Source organism: Diabrotica undecimpunctata, chromosome 2 (genome assembly GCF_040954645.1).
Source record: "Diabrotica undecimpunctata isolate CICGRU chromosome 2, icDiaUnde3, whole genome shotgun sequence".
NCBI classification, from domain to species: domain Eukaryota; kingdom Metazoa; phylum Arthropoda; class Insecta; order Coleoptera; family Chrysomelidae; genus Diabrotica; species Diabrotica undecimpunctata.
The window spans coordinates 67976064-67988759 of record NC_092804.1 but is presented as its reverse complement, the minus strand read 5'-3'; the positions used below and the strand labels follow the sequence as shown (position 1 = coordinate 67988759).

General features: G+C 33.7%; 1 protein-coding gene across 1 annotated transcript in view; it reads left to right on the top strand.

Moving 5' to 3' along the window:
• The window catches only part of LOC140433332 (uncharacterized), an 89278-nt gene extending 84395 nt beyond the window's left edge, over positions 1–4883 (top strand). The window contains exons 4-5 of the mRNA XM_072521362.1: positions 1542–1741; positions 4725–4883. Of these exons, the coding sequence (XP_072377463.1) occupies positions 1542–1741; positions 4725–4802 (278 nt within the window). The 3' untranslated portion in view covers positions 4803–4883. The remainder of the gene's footprint in view (positions 1–1541; positions 1742–4724) is intronic.
• The last annotated feature ends 7813 nt before the right edge of the window (positions 4884–12696 follow it).

The window sequence follows — 12696 nt, the reverse complement described above, 5'->3', positions numbered from 1 at the left end:
TACACAAAACAGCTCACACCTCGACTACTTACTGCAAACTGGTTAGTAGGCAACTAAGAACACCCACGCCTCGTTCGGCGGTCAATTCCCCACTCTATTACTAAAATTTTGAATGTATATATATATATATATATATATATATATATATATATATATATATATATATATATATATATAGGTATATATAATAAAGCTACAATAATGGTATACAGTAATATTAATTTATTGTATCATGTAAATACATAATACAATAAGTGATCTTGGAATATAATTATTAGTCTACATTAGGCTTGCTAAAATAGATTTGTTGCAGGTGAAAACCCCTAAATCAGACTTTAATCCGTAACAATTCAAACAAGCTATTATGCTGTTTGAATTGCTCAATAGTTTTGTAAACAACATACAATACTATTATTTTTCAATGAAAATATATTTTACTTTATGTCGGGCATAGTGACCACAGACGTGGCTACTTTGCCCTCTTCGCCGCCATTATATAAATGCCACACTACCGCCTAAACGAATCCAGCAAGGCATTACACAGACACATCTTTTTGTAGCCTAAATACACCTCTTTTAAGACGTTACTATCATTTGCCTGTATTATGAATGAAAGTTTGGTTGTAATAATTAATTAAATATGCTTACCTTATATCAGGATGTTGAAAAACACGAAAATTTTCAATAACTTTTAAACAAATGATCAGAAAAGCTTACACCTTTAACACATCCAAGATGACGTTCAAATGAAAGAGTTGACGTACCCGTCGCTGTGTATCAACATCGTACTGTGCAGTAACAACCAGTGACCACTATGCCCGCACTGGCCACTATGCCCACCCTTCCCCTACATCAATCGTCAAAGCAGAACTTAAAATGAGGAAAGCGGCTATGACTCTCACTTCCCTTACTGCAAAATCAACTTTAGACTGCTTAGATAAGTGCCACCAAAAACTATATCCAAATATTTACACATTGTTTCAAATAGTTGCTACCATACCTGTTTCCACTGCTATCCCAGAAAGGACTTTTTCGATCCTAAAAAGACTTAAAAACTACTTAAACAATACAACGAGTGAACGGCTTGGCTCTCCTGAACATTCACTTGGGGATAGAAAGTTCTGTTAAGAAAGTAGTAAATATATTTAAACAGAAAAACAGAACATTAATTCTATAATGCATACCTATATATAACAGATCGTATTTTTTTTATTTAGTCTATACTGTCCCACTGCTCGAAAAAGGACATCTGTTTCCTTCCAGGAGCTTTTTTCTGTACCAATTTTTTTACATCTTATTTTTCGTATGAATATAAGGGTTACTTCATGGACTTTTAGTCTTTTTATTTTCTTAACCCTCCAAAATTAAAACCTTACTACGCCCATGGTATATGGTGCTGACTTTCTGAAGACTGGTATATTTATGGTCTAATAACTAATAATATATAGTATTCTATAAAACACAGAATGATAAGGAAACCTTAGATAATATTAATATGTTTCTTTATTATTATTTTTAAATATATTTTTTGTTTTTTTAAGATGGTAATGAAGGTGTTCCTGCAACCGTAGTTGCTAGTGATATCATGGGTCTTATAAATCAAGAACTATCTGAAAATCGTGCTGAATTGATTTCGCTTATACTTTATCTTATGGATATGATGATACAATTCTCGCCTGCTGACGAACTACAAGGAAATACTTGGCCAGCATCGATGTTGCCCATATTTTTTGATATGCAGGTATACATATATAGTAAAATATGCATGGTATATGGAAGAAGTTAGTATAGAGTGTGAAGTACAGTAATTTTCCACTTGAATTTTGAAGTAAAATGTAAATATGTAATTGTATACAGTAGGGGCATAGTATAAAAAAGAAACAGTTAATTGGCTTTGATAATATCCTCTTAATGTCCTTCATTGAAATTATGGCAAGATCTGGAATTGCGAAAAAATAAAATTTCCATTTAACTTTCAGATTTTTCCTCATAAACGTTACCTCCGCCTCATTGGTTTGTGTTGCGTAAGAAAGTAGCTTTCTGATATAGTAAACAGAATTTGCTTTTGTATTTTCTGGCTTAAATTCTACCAGAACATAGTTCTCGACCTTAGGAGTTCCCGACAAATCTTCAAACGCTGTAAGATCTAATTCAGGTTCAAATCAGTCAGATGATACATCAGAATACCATTCTTCTTCTCGATCATCTTCATAGCCATCTTTAATCTTTCGCTTAACACTCTTCTGTTTCTGTTGTTCCATTACAATTTTATTTTTTTGTTTCTGTCTTCCAGCTCAAGTCTCTCAGGAGTATCAGTAGTCAGTAGGTAGGTATCATCGTTTTTCCTTTCCTTCGACCTTTGGATATGTATTCTCGTAGTTTAGCCTTGGGATATCTTGTAGTTTTTTTTCAGGACTTATCTCTGCAATGGATTCCTCTGTAATGTTTTTTTTTCTTATTTTGCATATCTGAGAAAAATTAATATCGTATGACTATCTGTTTAGTTTTCCTCGGTAGATTTCTAGGCATTTTAAGTTCCTGTGTCTCATTGTTACCTATGCCACAGAATAATAAAACAATCAGAATGCCCACTTTGCTCGTCAAGACAAGTACGCGCATCTCGTTCGGGCAGACGGAGTCTGCCATGTTTTTAAACGGAACCAGTGCTGTTCAGTGAAATTTTATCTGGTGTGCATAGAAAAATTACCCCGGTTTAATTGATTTACGGCAACCGTAGACATAATATGCAATATTTTATGTCGTTCTTTTAGTTGAAGAATAGATTAAATTATTTCGAATTTACTAAATTATTAATCCCTAAAAATTTAAATTATAGTTCTATCGTAGCTTTTCACAAATTTCTTAATCCGAGTCTATGTTTTCGTTTAAAATATGGCGATCGCGTGCTGACAGACTTCAAAGGCGACATCTGAGAGTGGGCATTCTGATTGTTATTTATTCAGTGACTATCCCCCCTATAACAGAATAAATGACAATCAGAATGCCCACTCTGCTTGTCAATATAAGTACGCGCATCTCGTTTGCGCAGACGGAATCAGCCATGTTTTAAACGGAACCAGTGGTGTTCAGTGAAATTTTATCTAGTGTGTATAGAAAAGTTAACCCGGTTTAATTGATTTACGGCAACCATAAACATAATATTCAATATTTTATGTCGTACTTTTAGTTGAAGAATAGATTAGATTATTTCAAATTTACTAAATTATTAATCTCTTAATCTCTTCTTCTTGTTCTTACGATGCCTATCCGTTCCGCATGTTGGCGATCAACATGGCTATCCTAACTTTGCTTGCTGCTATTCTGAATAGTCCGGTTGTCGATGTATTAAACCACTTTCTCAGGTTTTGAAGCTATTCTTCTCCCTGGTCCTCTCTTTCCAAATACCTTGCCCTGAAGAATGAATTGCAACAAGCCGTATCTCTGTTCATTCCTCATAACATGGCCAAGATATTCTAGTTTGCGCTCTTTGATGGCGTTAATAATCTCGCATTCCTTGCCTATTCTACGTAGGACCTCAACATTAGTCACACGATCAACCCATATAATTCTTAAAATACGTCCACAAGGAAACAAAGTTCCTGTATTTGGCTGTATACCATATATTAAAAAAATTTTGAATAAAATCCTTTATAAAAAGGTATATAAAAAACCCAGTTGGGCTATGTTGAATTGACAAAACGTTTTCGGAATAAGTATTCCATCATCAGTGTCTAGTTAATACATGGATGTAGCCACTAAGTATGTGGGTAAAAACCCTTTAAAAATTATTAAATGAAATTTAGTTTACATTATGTCTAATTTACATTTAAGATGGTAAAGTTACCGTTGGATTGGTAACATGGCGACATATGACTCTACATTAAGTTGCAAGTCCTGAGACGGTATGTCTACGAGGATTTTATCAAAGCAACTTTAGTTTCATTTAATAATTTTTAAAGGGTTTTTACCCACATATTTAGTGGCTACATCCATGTATTAACTAGACACTGATGATGGAATACTTATTCCGAAAACGTTTTGTCAATTCAACATAGCCCAACTGGGTCTTTTATATACCTTTTTATAAAGGATTTTATTCAAAAAATTTTTAAAATACGTCTGTAACACTACATCTCGAATGCCTCGAGTTTTCTTAAAGAAGCTTCGGAAAGTGTCCAGGCCTCTACTCCGTATAATAACATAATTAATCTCTAAAAATTTAAATTATGGTTCTGTCGTAGCTTGTCACAAATTTCTCATGCCGAGTCTGTGTTTCCGTTTAAAATCTGGCGATCGCGTGCTGACACACTTCAAAGGCGGCATCTGAGAGTGGGCATTCTGATTCTTATTTATTCTGTGCCCCTATGCTATACAATAAAGACTTACTTTGATGATAGAAATATCAGTTTCTATGGTTTTGGAATTTTAAAAATTCAGTTATTAGTTGACCACATTATTGACTAATATTATTTGATTTTAAAGTAATTATAATAATTATTTATGGTTTTTATAGCTGTATCATTGTTTTAACTAATAAAAAAATGCTCAAAGTAAATAAATTGCCTGTATTGTTAAGTGATTTTTAGAAGCTGTATTGTTAAGTGATTTATCTACAGAAAATTAGAAGTAGAACTATTTGGTTCAATATTGAAACATACACCAAATTTTTATTGAATATTTTACAGATTTTTTTAATTATTACAATTAATTATTTCCAATTTTAGTCCCGACATATGGTTGAATGGAGAAGAATAGCAACAATTTTTTTTGAAATGATTAAACAGGCTGGTGACTATTTATAAATTTCATACACGACAAGAAATAAGTAGATACCTTTTATTTATTTAAAATTATTTAAAATATAAGTCTACTATACCTTTCAATGCATTTGCTTTTTGTTTTTGTAATGTAAATAAATAATTTGCATACATTTCAAAACTACAACCGTAGTTTTTATTCTTTATTACGAGAAATGTAGACTTTCGTAGTCGGTATTTTGATATCATAATTTTTTACTTCACTATCTTTTCTTGTTCCCTAGACCAATCTAATCCAAAGATCTTAGTTACACTGAAGCTTGTTGTTTCCTATACTTAGTTTAGAATTTTTTTACCTTGTACAATGTGTGCAAGTTTGCACAGGTCTTTTATTTGGTATATCCTAAATAAACAGCTGTTCTTAGTTGCCATACAGTTTTTTCGTTTTGCAGTCCAGCGATTCGCAATTGCATAATACATGTTTCACAGTTTCTGGTTCCTTATCATAGAATCTGCAGTTAAGGTCTGCATTGTAAATGCTTATTTTATTCAGAAATTGTCTTATTAATGCAAGCCTGGTCAATATTCCTACTACTGTTCTTAGTTTATTCCTGCCCATATGGAGCGGTTCCTCTGTTTTTTTTTTGTATATAGTGCACCAATGAAAATTGTTTTGGGATTCTCTCCTAATGTCTCTCATGACTTTCTCGAATCCAATCCTCTACAGCCCTTTGGACTGTAGCGTTTGGTGCTCCCAGGGTCATAGCTGGTCCAATTTATTCGTTTGATCTCCTTTTAGCAAGTTGATCTGCTTTTTTATTGCCTTCGATGCCTAATACCCTAACCTAGTTTCAGTCTCTTAGTTTATTCAGTTCTCTGATGCAGTCCCTCACTATCCTGGACGTCACTTCCTGACACGCCAGTGCTTTCAGTGCCTCTTAACTGTTTGACAATATACGAATCTGCTCTTTTTAAAAGTGCTCTCTCATTATTTCCCTTTGCACGCATGTATCGCATAAATCTCCATTTGGAATACGGTGTAATTCCTCCCCAAGCAAAGCTTTCGCTAAGTGTTAGATTTTTGTAGTACATTTCTGCTACCACAAATTTTATCCTGTTGGTTGTGATATTCCATGTTTCTCCATCTCTGTCTGAAATAGACACCCTGTAATATTTTTTTTTGTCATGTGGTTCGATTCTACATTAAAGGTGTCCTTCATCACAGTCCTTGTGATACTCATATGCCCTGTTCTTTCATTGCAAAGTTTCAGTGATTATTTTATGCTGTAGGTTCCAATCTTAGCTGTCCTTGTATTACCAAATACAAGGGAGGTAGGCCTAGTAGAGCCTCCATAGCTGCGGTTAGAGTGCTGCGCATGTCACCAGTTATCCCAAGTCACACAAATCTTTACATCATGCTGAGTTTGGCACGGGTACCTAGCGCATTCCTAAATCCAAACTGGTTTCATCTAGGTCTCTTTCGTAATGAATATTGCGAAGAAAAAAAATTTCAAAGTGTGGTTCATCAGACTAATTAATATGTGTAATAAAATCTGGATTTTGGTTTCGTCAATAGAAATCTTCGAATTTCTAGTTTCGTGATTTATTTTTTATTTTATTTCTCTTTGTTGTCTTCTATATTCGTTGCCTTGTCATTGTATTGCCTTCTTTGTTCCATAAGGTCTCGTATTTTTTCCGTCATCCATTGAATCTATTAGTAACACTATGTTCTTCTATTATATTATAAAAAAAATTTGGTGACCAACCAAAACCCCCCCAGAGGCAAATTCTAGGTGCGCTACTGCTTTGATGTAATTGTTTACATCATTTTCTATTTTACTTTTGCTGAGATCTGAAATGGTAAAATTCTTTTGCTGATGTGTTTTCTCTATTCGTTTTAGCCTCTCTCTTGCATCAGCAACTTAAGGGTTGTGATCAGTTTCAATATCTGCTCCAGGGTATGTAGTAATTCTACTAATGGAGTTCCTAAATCGTTTGTTGATAAGAATGGAAGAAAGAGGTAGGTATGTAAAAAACAATTCAATTGGAGCTACTGTCCATAGGTTTGTCAGTCATTCTTTCTTACTGGCATCCGGAGAGCAGACAAAAAGGATTCTGGAATTATTCAGCCACTTGCATGAACTTCATCTTCGTCGAGCCAATCGGCTTCCTCAGACCATATTTCATTGTAGCGAATAATGCAAACAAGCTCACTTGCCATTTTGGTAGCAAGTCGATGTGGAATGTACGATTGTGGGATGTAAAATAGAATATGTGCTAGTTGCACATATCCTGTTCTTAAGATCGCATTTTAGTGATGGACAGAAGAAATCATAGGGCGCATGCTTAAATCCTTTCAGTGGTTACAGATCAACGGACAAATTCACAAGAAGTGGTGAAAACTTGCATGATTCTTTATCTAACTGACTAGGTACCACTAGCTTACCTAGGATTTGAAGGATTCAGTAGGCTGGCTGCAGGGAATCCTAAAAGATAGATTTCAGTGCACTCCTCGAGCAGCAACAGCAGCATTCGTCCGCTCATTTAATCACTGGCAGGAAATATTGCGATTTACGGACGTGAGTGCTAAACCATGCCAGATTAGATCCTGCAAGCTATCTTCAGGCATTCTATATTCCATAAAAGCATCGTAGTTGTCAATGTTCACGTATTTTTTTCAACTTTTGATGACATTACAGTATGATAGTGACACTTACTACAGCAACGTGTTTCTGTATATTACTGACAACGAAAACAAAATAAAAAGGACGCACAATACTGTCGAAGGATTCCCTGTAAAACATAAACAAAAGGAAAAAAAATGCCAAATTTAATTCCATAGTTCTTTTATTTACAATATTAAGGAAAAAATAATGTTACGAACGCGTTGTTCGAAACCCCCCTCCCAACCCTATAACGCACCGTACCATTTTAAAGCCCCTCCCCCCGCCAATTGCGTTAAGTAATGCTTGAACGACCCCTAAGGCGGTAATGAAAATGCTTAGATGAATGAGTGGAGTGACAAAAAAGGATAAAATTAAGAATGAATATCTGAGGAGAAATCTAGGGGTTGCACCAATTATTGATGCCAAAATGAGAGAGCATAGGTTAAAATGGTTTGGGCATGTTCAACGTAGAGACGCTAATCACCCAATACGAAGAATACCGATTCAAGTTTCTGGGAGGAGTGAAAGAGGCCAAAGAAGGCCTAAGAGAAACGCTTAAGCAGGACATGTCGGTAAAGAGGATTGTTATGACTTAAGATAGAAGCTTAAGAAGAAATGTAATCAGGTAAGCCGACCCCGCAGAGGAATAAAGGCTAAGAGAATGATATCTTTTTTAATAATTTTTAGCAGGAGTAGGATTTTTACCCACAATACCATATTCATACAAAAATTCTTGTTTTTCGACCAACTTATAGATTATTCTGCATTTTAAATAAATATTTTTCCCTTTTTCTAATATACATGAAAGTTTTAGGTACAATTTAGCTATTGAAAAAAATACATCTATACATAAATTGCCCTTCCTCGACCTCGGCATTAAAACAACATATTTTAACGTCTATGTGGCAAATCAATGAGTTAAATGAGAAACTTACTTTATATGAAGTAAAGAAGTATGGATGGATTCAACAAGACTATAAGTTACATCCGAATTTTTCGAAGGAACTACTGCGACGGAGTATTTACAAAAGTATTTTGGTACATATAAAAGAAAAAAATCCTGCAAAAGTAATATTTGACCATGTATCGATTCCAAATTAGACTGTTGCAATAAAAGTCATGTTCAAAAAGAACGTTCAACCGATTCTCAATTAAATAATGACATTTTAAGTATTCTCTTCTTTCGTAATTTTTCGTTCATTACTGAACGTTGACTATCATAATTTTATTTACCGCAGCTCTGACTAGGGACGATGAAGACTGATTAAACCACTCACGTAGGTTACGCCGTCGTGATGTTCTTCATGGATATGCTCGGTGGAGGTCGCGGTTTACATCGATGACGGGCAGAACATACCGAAAATAACTGCCTTTCAGCGTTCTTTGCGGTTTCTGAGATGACTGACATGTGTTTCGGGAAAGTTATGTTTTTTACATTATAAAATTATGTACATGAGCAACAGTAGTGACGACAGTGAATGCATGTCTTCAAGTGAAAAGTAGTGGATCATTTGTAATTCTTTAAATCGCCAGCTTTCGGCACACCCTATAAATAAAAAAAGGCAGTATCTAGGAGAATATCATCACCTATTTAAAGAGCTTAAGAAACACCACTCAAGACAAATTTTATGCTTATATGAGAATGAGTCTGGATTTCAGTTATGTATCATACCACCCGTAACTCCGGCGAATGTTACCTGGTTTGAAAACCACCAATAAACTTGTAATTTACCACGCGATCAACAGCTCGATCGCGATTTAAAACAAACTATTTTGTTCTGGCATCGACATCGCTGTAAACCGCGATAGGTCGAGAGAGTGAACGGGTAAAACATCCTTGGTATGTGCGATCACATAAGAAAATGAAGGTTTGTTTTGATATCGATGTATCGAGCGCGATCGCGACCTCCATCGCACGCATCCGTGTATCTTCGGTATGTCCGTACCATTAGAAGGAGACCTCCGTAACGTTCTGGGTGTCGCATGAAAAGGTGAAAATACTCAAATTTTATAAAATTTTTTCAAAGGTTAAATAATGTATTAAACAGTGATGTATCTCGTTCATTGGTTATCTATATACACACGGAATAACCTGTCGATGACATTACTTATTTATATGATTACGTTACAGCTTGCGAGTAACTATTATTACATCTCGAACAAATGGACTATTATGTTTTACTAACGAAATGATATTATACTAAACTAAACTACCTGTGTGTTTACTATATTTATAAAAATATCGGTTATTAGGCCAACGACGACATTTTTGTAAAAATACTGAGTCTTTAAGGTTAGATTTGTAGCAAAAGTATTAGGAAACAAGACCGATATTATGTGTTATTCAATACCTGTGCTCTAGTTTCTAATTGGCCTAATAAAAATTTGTAAACAATTTACGAAATGAATAATATCCAACGTTCAGAAAAGATGTATTTAAGTATGTTCCCACTGCCTTCTAGAATGTGGTGTACAATCTTGCATAAACCACATATTTTGGGTTTTCAGCATTTTACAACAGAGAAAAAGTAATACAACGCCAGTATAGAAACTTAAGAAGCAATGAAAAAGGGAAATTGTAAACATGATGACGGCCAACGTCTGAATACGGACACTGCACCTAAAGAAGATAAAGAATCTTTTCTCCAATAAGACATTTAGAAGCCATAGCAAAGCATTTTGTGATGTTGCATTATCATCTTTGAGTTGTTTTAATAAGAATAAAGTATTAATTACGCTTATCTACATGTATTCAGTGCTTTGCTGTACAAATATCACAATTAAGAATTATTATGCAACTGACTTATACAATGAAATTAACTCGAAAACGGTTGAATTTTGAGGTTACTAACAAGAATACCTTTTCTTTGTAAAAATAATGTATCTTTAATACTTTTTAACACAAATAGAGCTAACTTAAAGAGCAAAAAAGTGAAGCATAAATTTATGCCACACATGTGGCATATGTGACGCCCTCTATCAGTTGCATTAAAGTATGTATATTATAATTGATCCTAAAGTTATAGTGAAAAATAAAATTTTAAATTTCCACTTTAACACCCTGTATCTTTCTTAATATCAACATTGTATTAAAGCAAGTTAGCTTAAATCGTAATATTTTAAAGTACAAAATCTACGGTTTCTGTTTGTACAATTACTTAAGGACCACCCTGTATAAGCTAAATCAGCGGGGCAGAAAGTAAAACGTCAGAACAATATCAGCTCCTATTACTACAAAAACTAGAAATATTGACTCGAGATATTACCGAGATCTTAACCTGTTTTTTATTTTACCTAAAATTAGTTTCCTAAACCAAATTTAAAATAACTAGGGATATTCAAAAATAAGTAAAAATGTTGTTACTTACTATTTCACTCATTTTAAATACTTTTTCAAAGGCTCGATTTGCAAAGATGCTAAACGATTTACTAAAACTAATATCCAACACCCCATAGGCAAAGGGATATAAATATAATTATATCCGTTTGCCGCAAACTCTTTTTAAATATTGTGTCGGTGTTAAGACTGGAACTTGCGATATGTCGCCACCAGTAGCATAATTCACCCGAATCTCTTTACCACTAGGTTTTTAGTACTGTCTAGTATTATTTTGTGCACTTAACTAATTTGTATTATTTTGTCACTTGTATCTCTTAGCTTCTAATCCCCTCAATTAGCAATACCAATTTATTACTAACACTCTTATATAATACATTATTGACGAAAAATTCTAATCATAATTATTAACAAATTTAAGCGACTATCGAAAGGTTACAAGTTTCTCACGATAAAGAAATCATAGTCTTTATGCGTATTACAACTACTATGAATAAACGATCTCACCTGATAAAAATCATAACTTTTTGATGATTCAGTGTGGAAATGTAACTTTCCAGAAATCTTTAGATATTAAGTTTTAATATAGAAATGGCTAAAAAGTGAGGTTTAAAAATTTGTAACACAGATTTTAATTACAAAAAAATAACTGAGGAGTAGCACTCGATTTTTCTAAAAAAAATCGGTTGCCTGTAAAGTCGGTTTTACGGGCGAAGATTTTACGTGACAACGTCTTTTTCTCGGTAGAATATTTATTGATATGAATATTATTAAATTGCACAATAGGAACAAGGAATTGAATGAAAATAAGAATTGCACAAATTTTAACTATAGAAATATATTTTGTTTACTAAAACATTGTACATGTAAACTTAAACTTAACTAATTTCTATTTGAGTGATTTTCACCGATTCAACGCGCCTAATTCTCTAGTGCTGCGCGCGCAGCGGACCGATCATGTTTGAGTGGGAGAGAGACGCAAGGCATTCGCCGGTCCGGCGGGCCTCTCTCTCGTTCGGTGACTCATCGTAACAGACGTGAGCGGGCGTTACACTTTTTCATGAGTGACTCCGAGCCACAACCTAATTTAAGACGTTGTCACGTCAAAAAATCGCCATTTTGTATATAGTCAAAATTAAGATGATAAAAAGATTGCCAATGTGAGCCCATAATACTGATATATAGGAGATAGTCAATTTTCACAATATCAGCTAGTTTTTATTCTAATTAAATTGTAGGCTATCGGTTTCGAGGCTTACAATATATGTCCCATCATCAGGCCACAGTACAAAGGTCTTTGTTTTAATAAAAACTAAAAGCTAGAAACAACATAAAACAAACATGAACACACAATACAAAACAAGAGTTAAAGACAAACCAAAAGTAAATTAAAATTATGCCAGCAACTATAACCTTAATTGAGTAATAAAGTTGATATTATATATAAAATGTTAATTTAATACGAACTGTATATTTAATTTATAAGAGAATTGGCACAATATAAAATATATTGAGACATCAATGGCAATGGTTATAACCAGTCTGATGGAAACTGTACAATATAGTCAGTTATAAGCTGTTTATTTGATGTAGAATTTAGATTAAAAGTTCCATTTAAGACAAATTATATGAAAGAGTTACAACTTACATATCAGGCACAAGAAGGCTCTTCTAGGATGTATAATAGTGTAGCTCACCACTACCCAGAAGGAATCAATTTATTCACAATTGGATAATGTAGTATGCTGTATATTGTACATGACTAAGCCATACGTAAGGAAGTCTTCTCTTATGAAAATACTAATTTAATATTTTCATGATATGAAAATATAATATTTTGAAGTTGTTGAGATTTTCATTACGAACATTTACTTAACAAGTTCAAGATATTAAATAGTGGAAAAAAAGGAAATTGAATTGAAAATAAAAATCGACT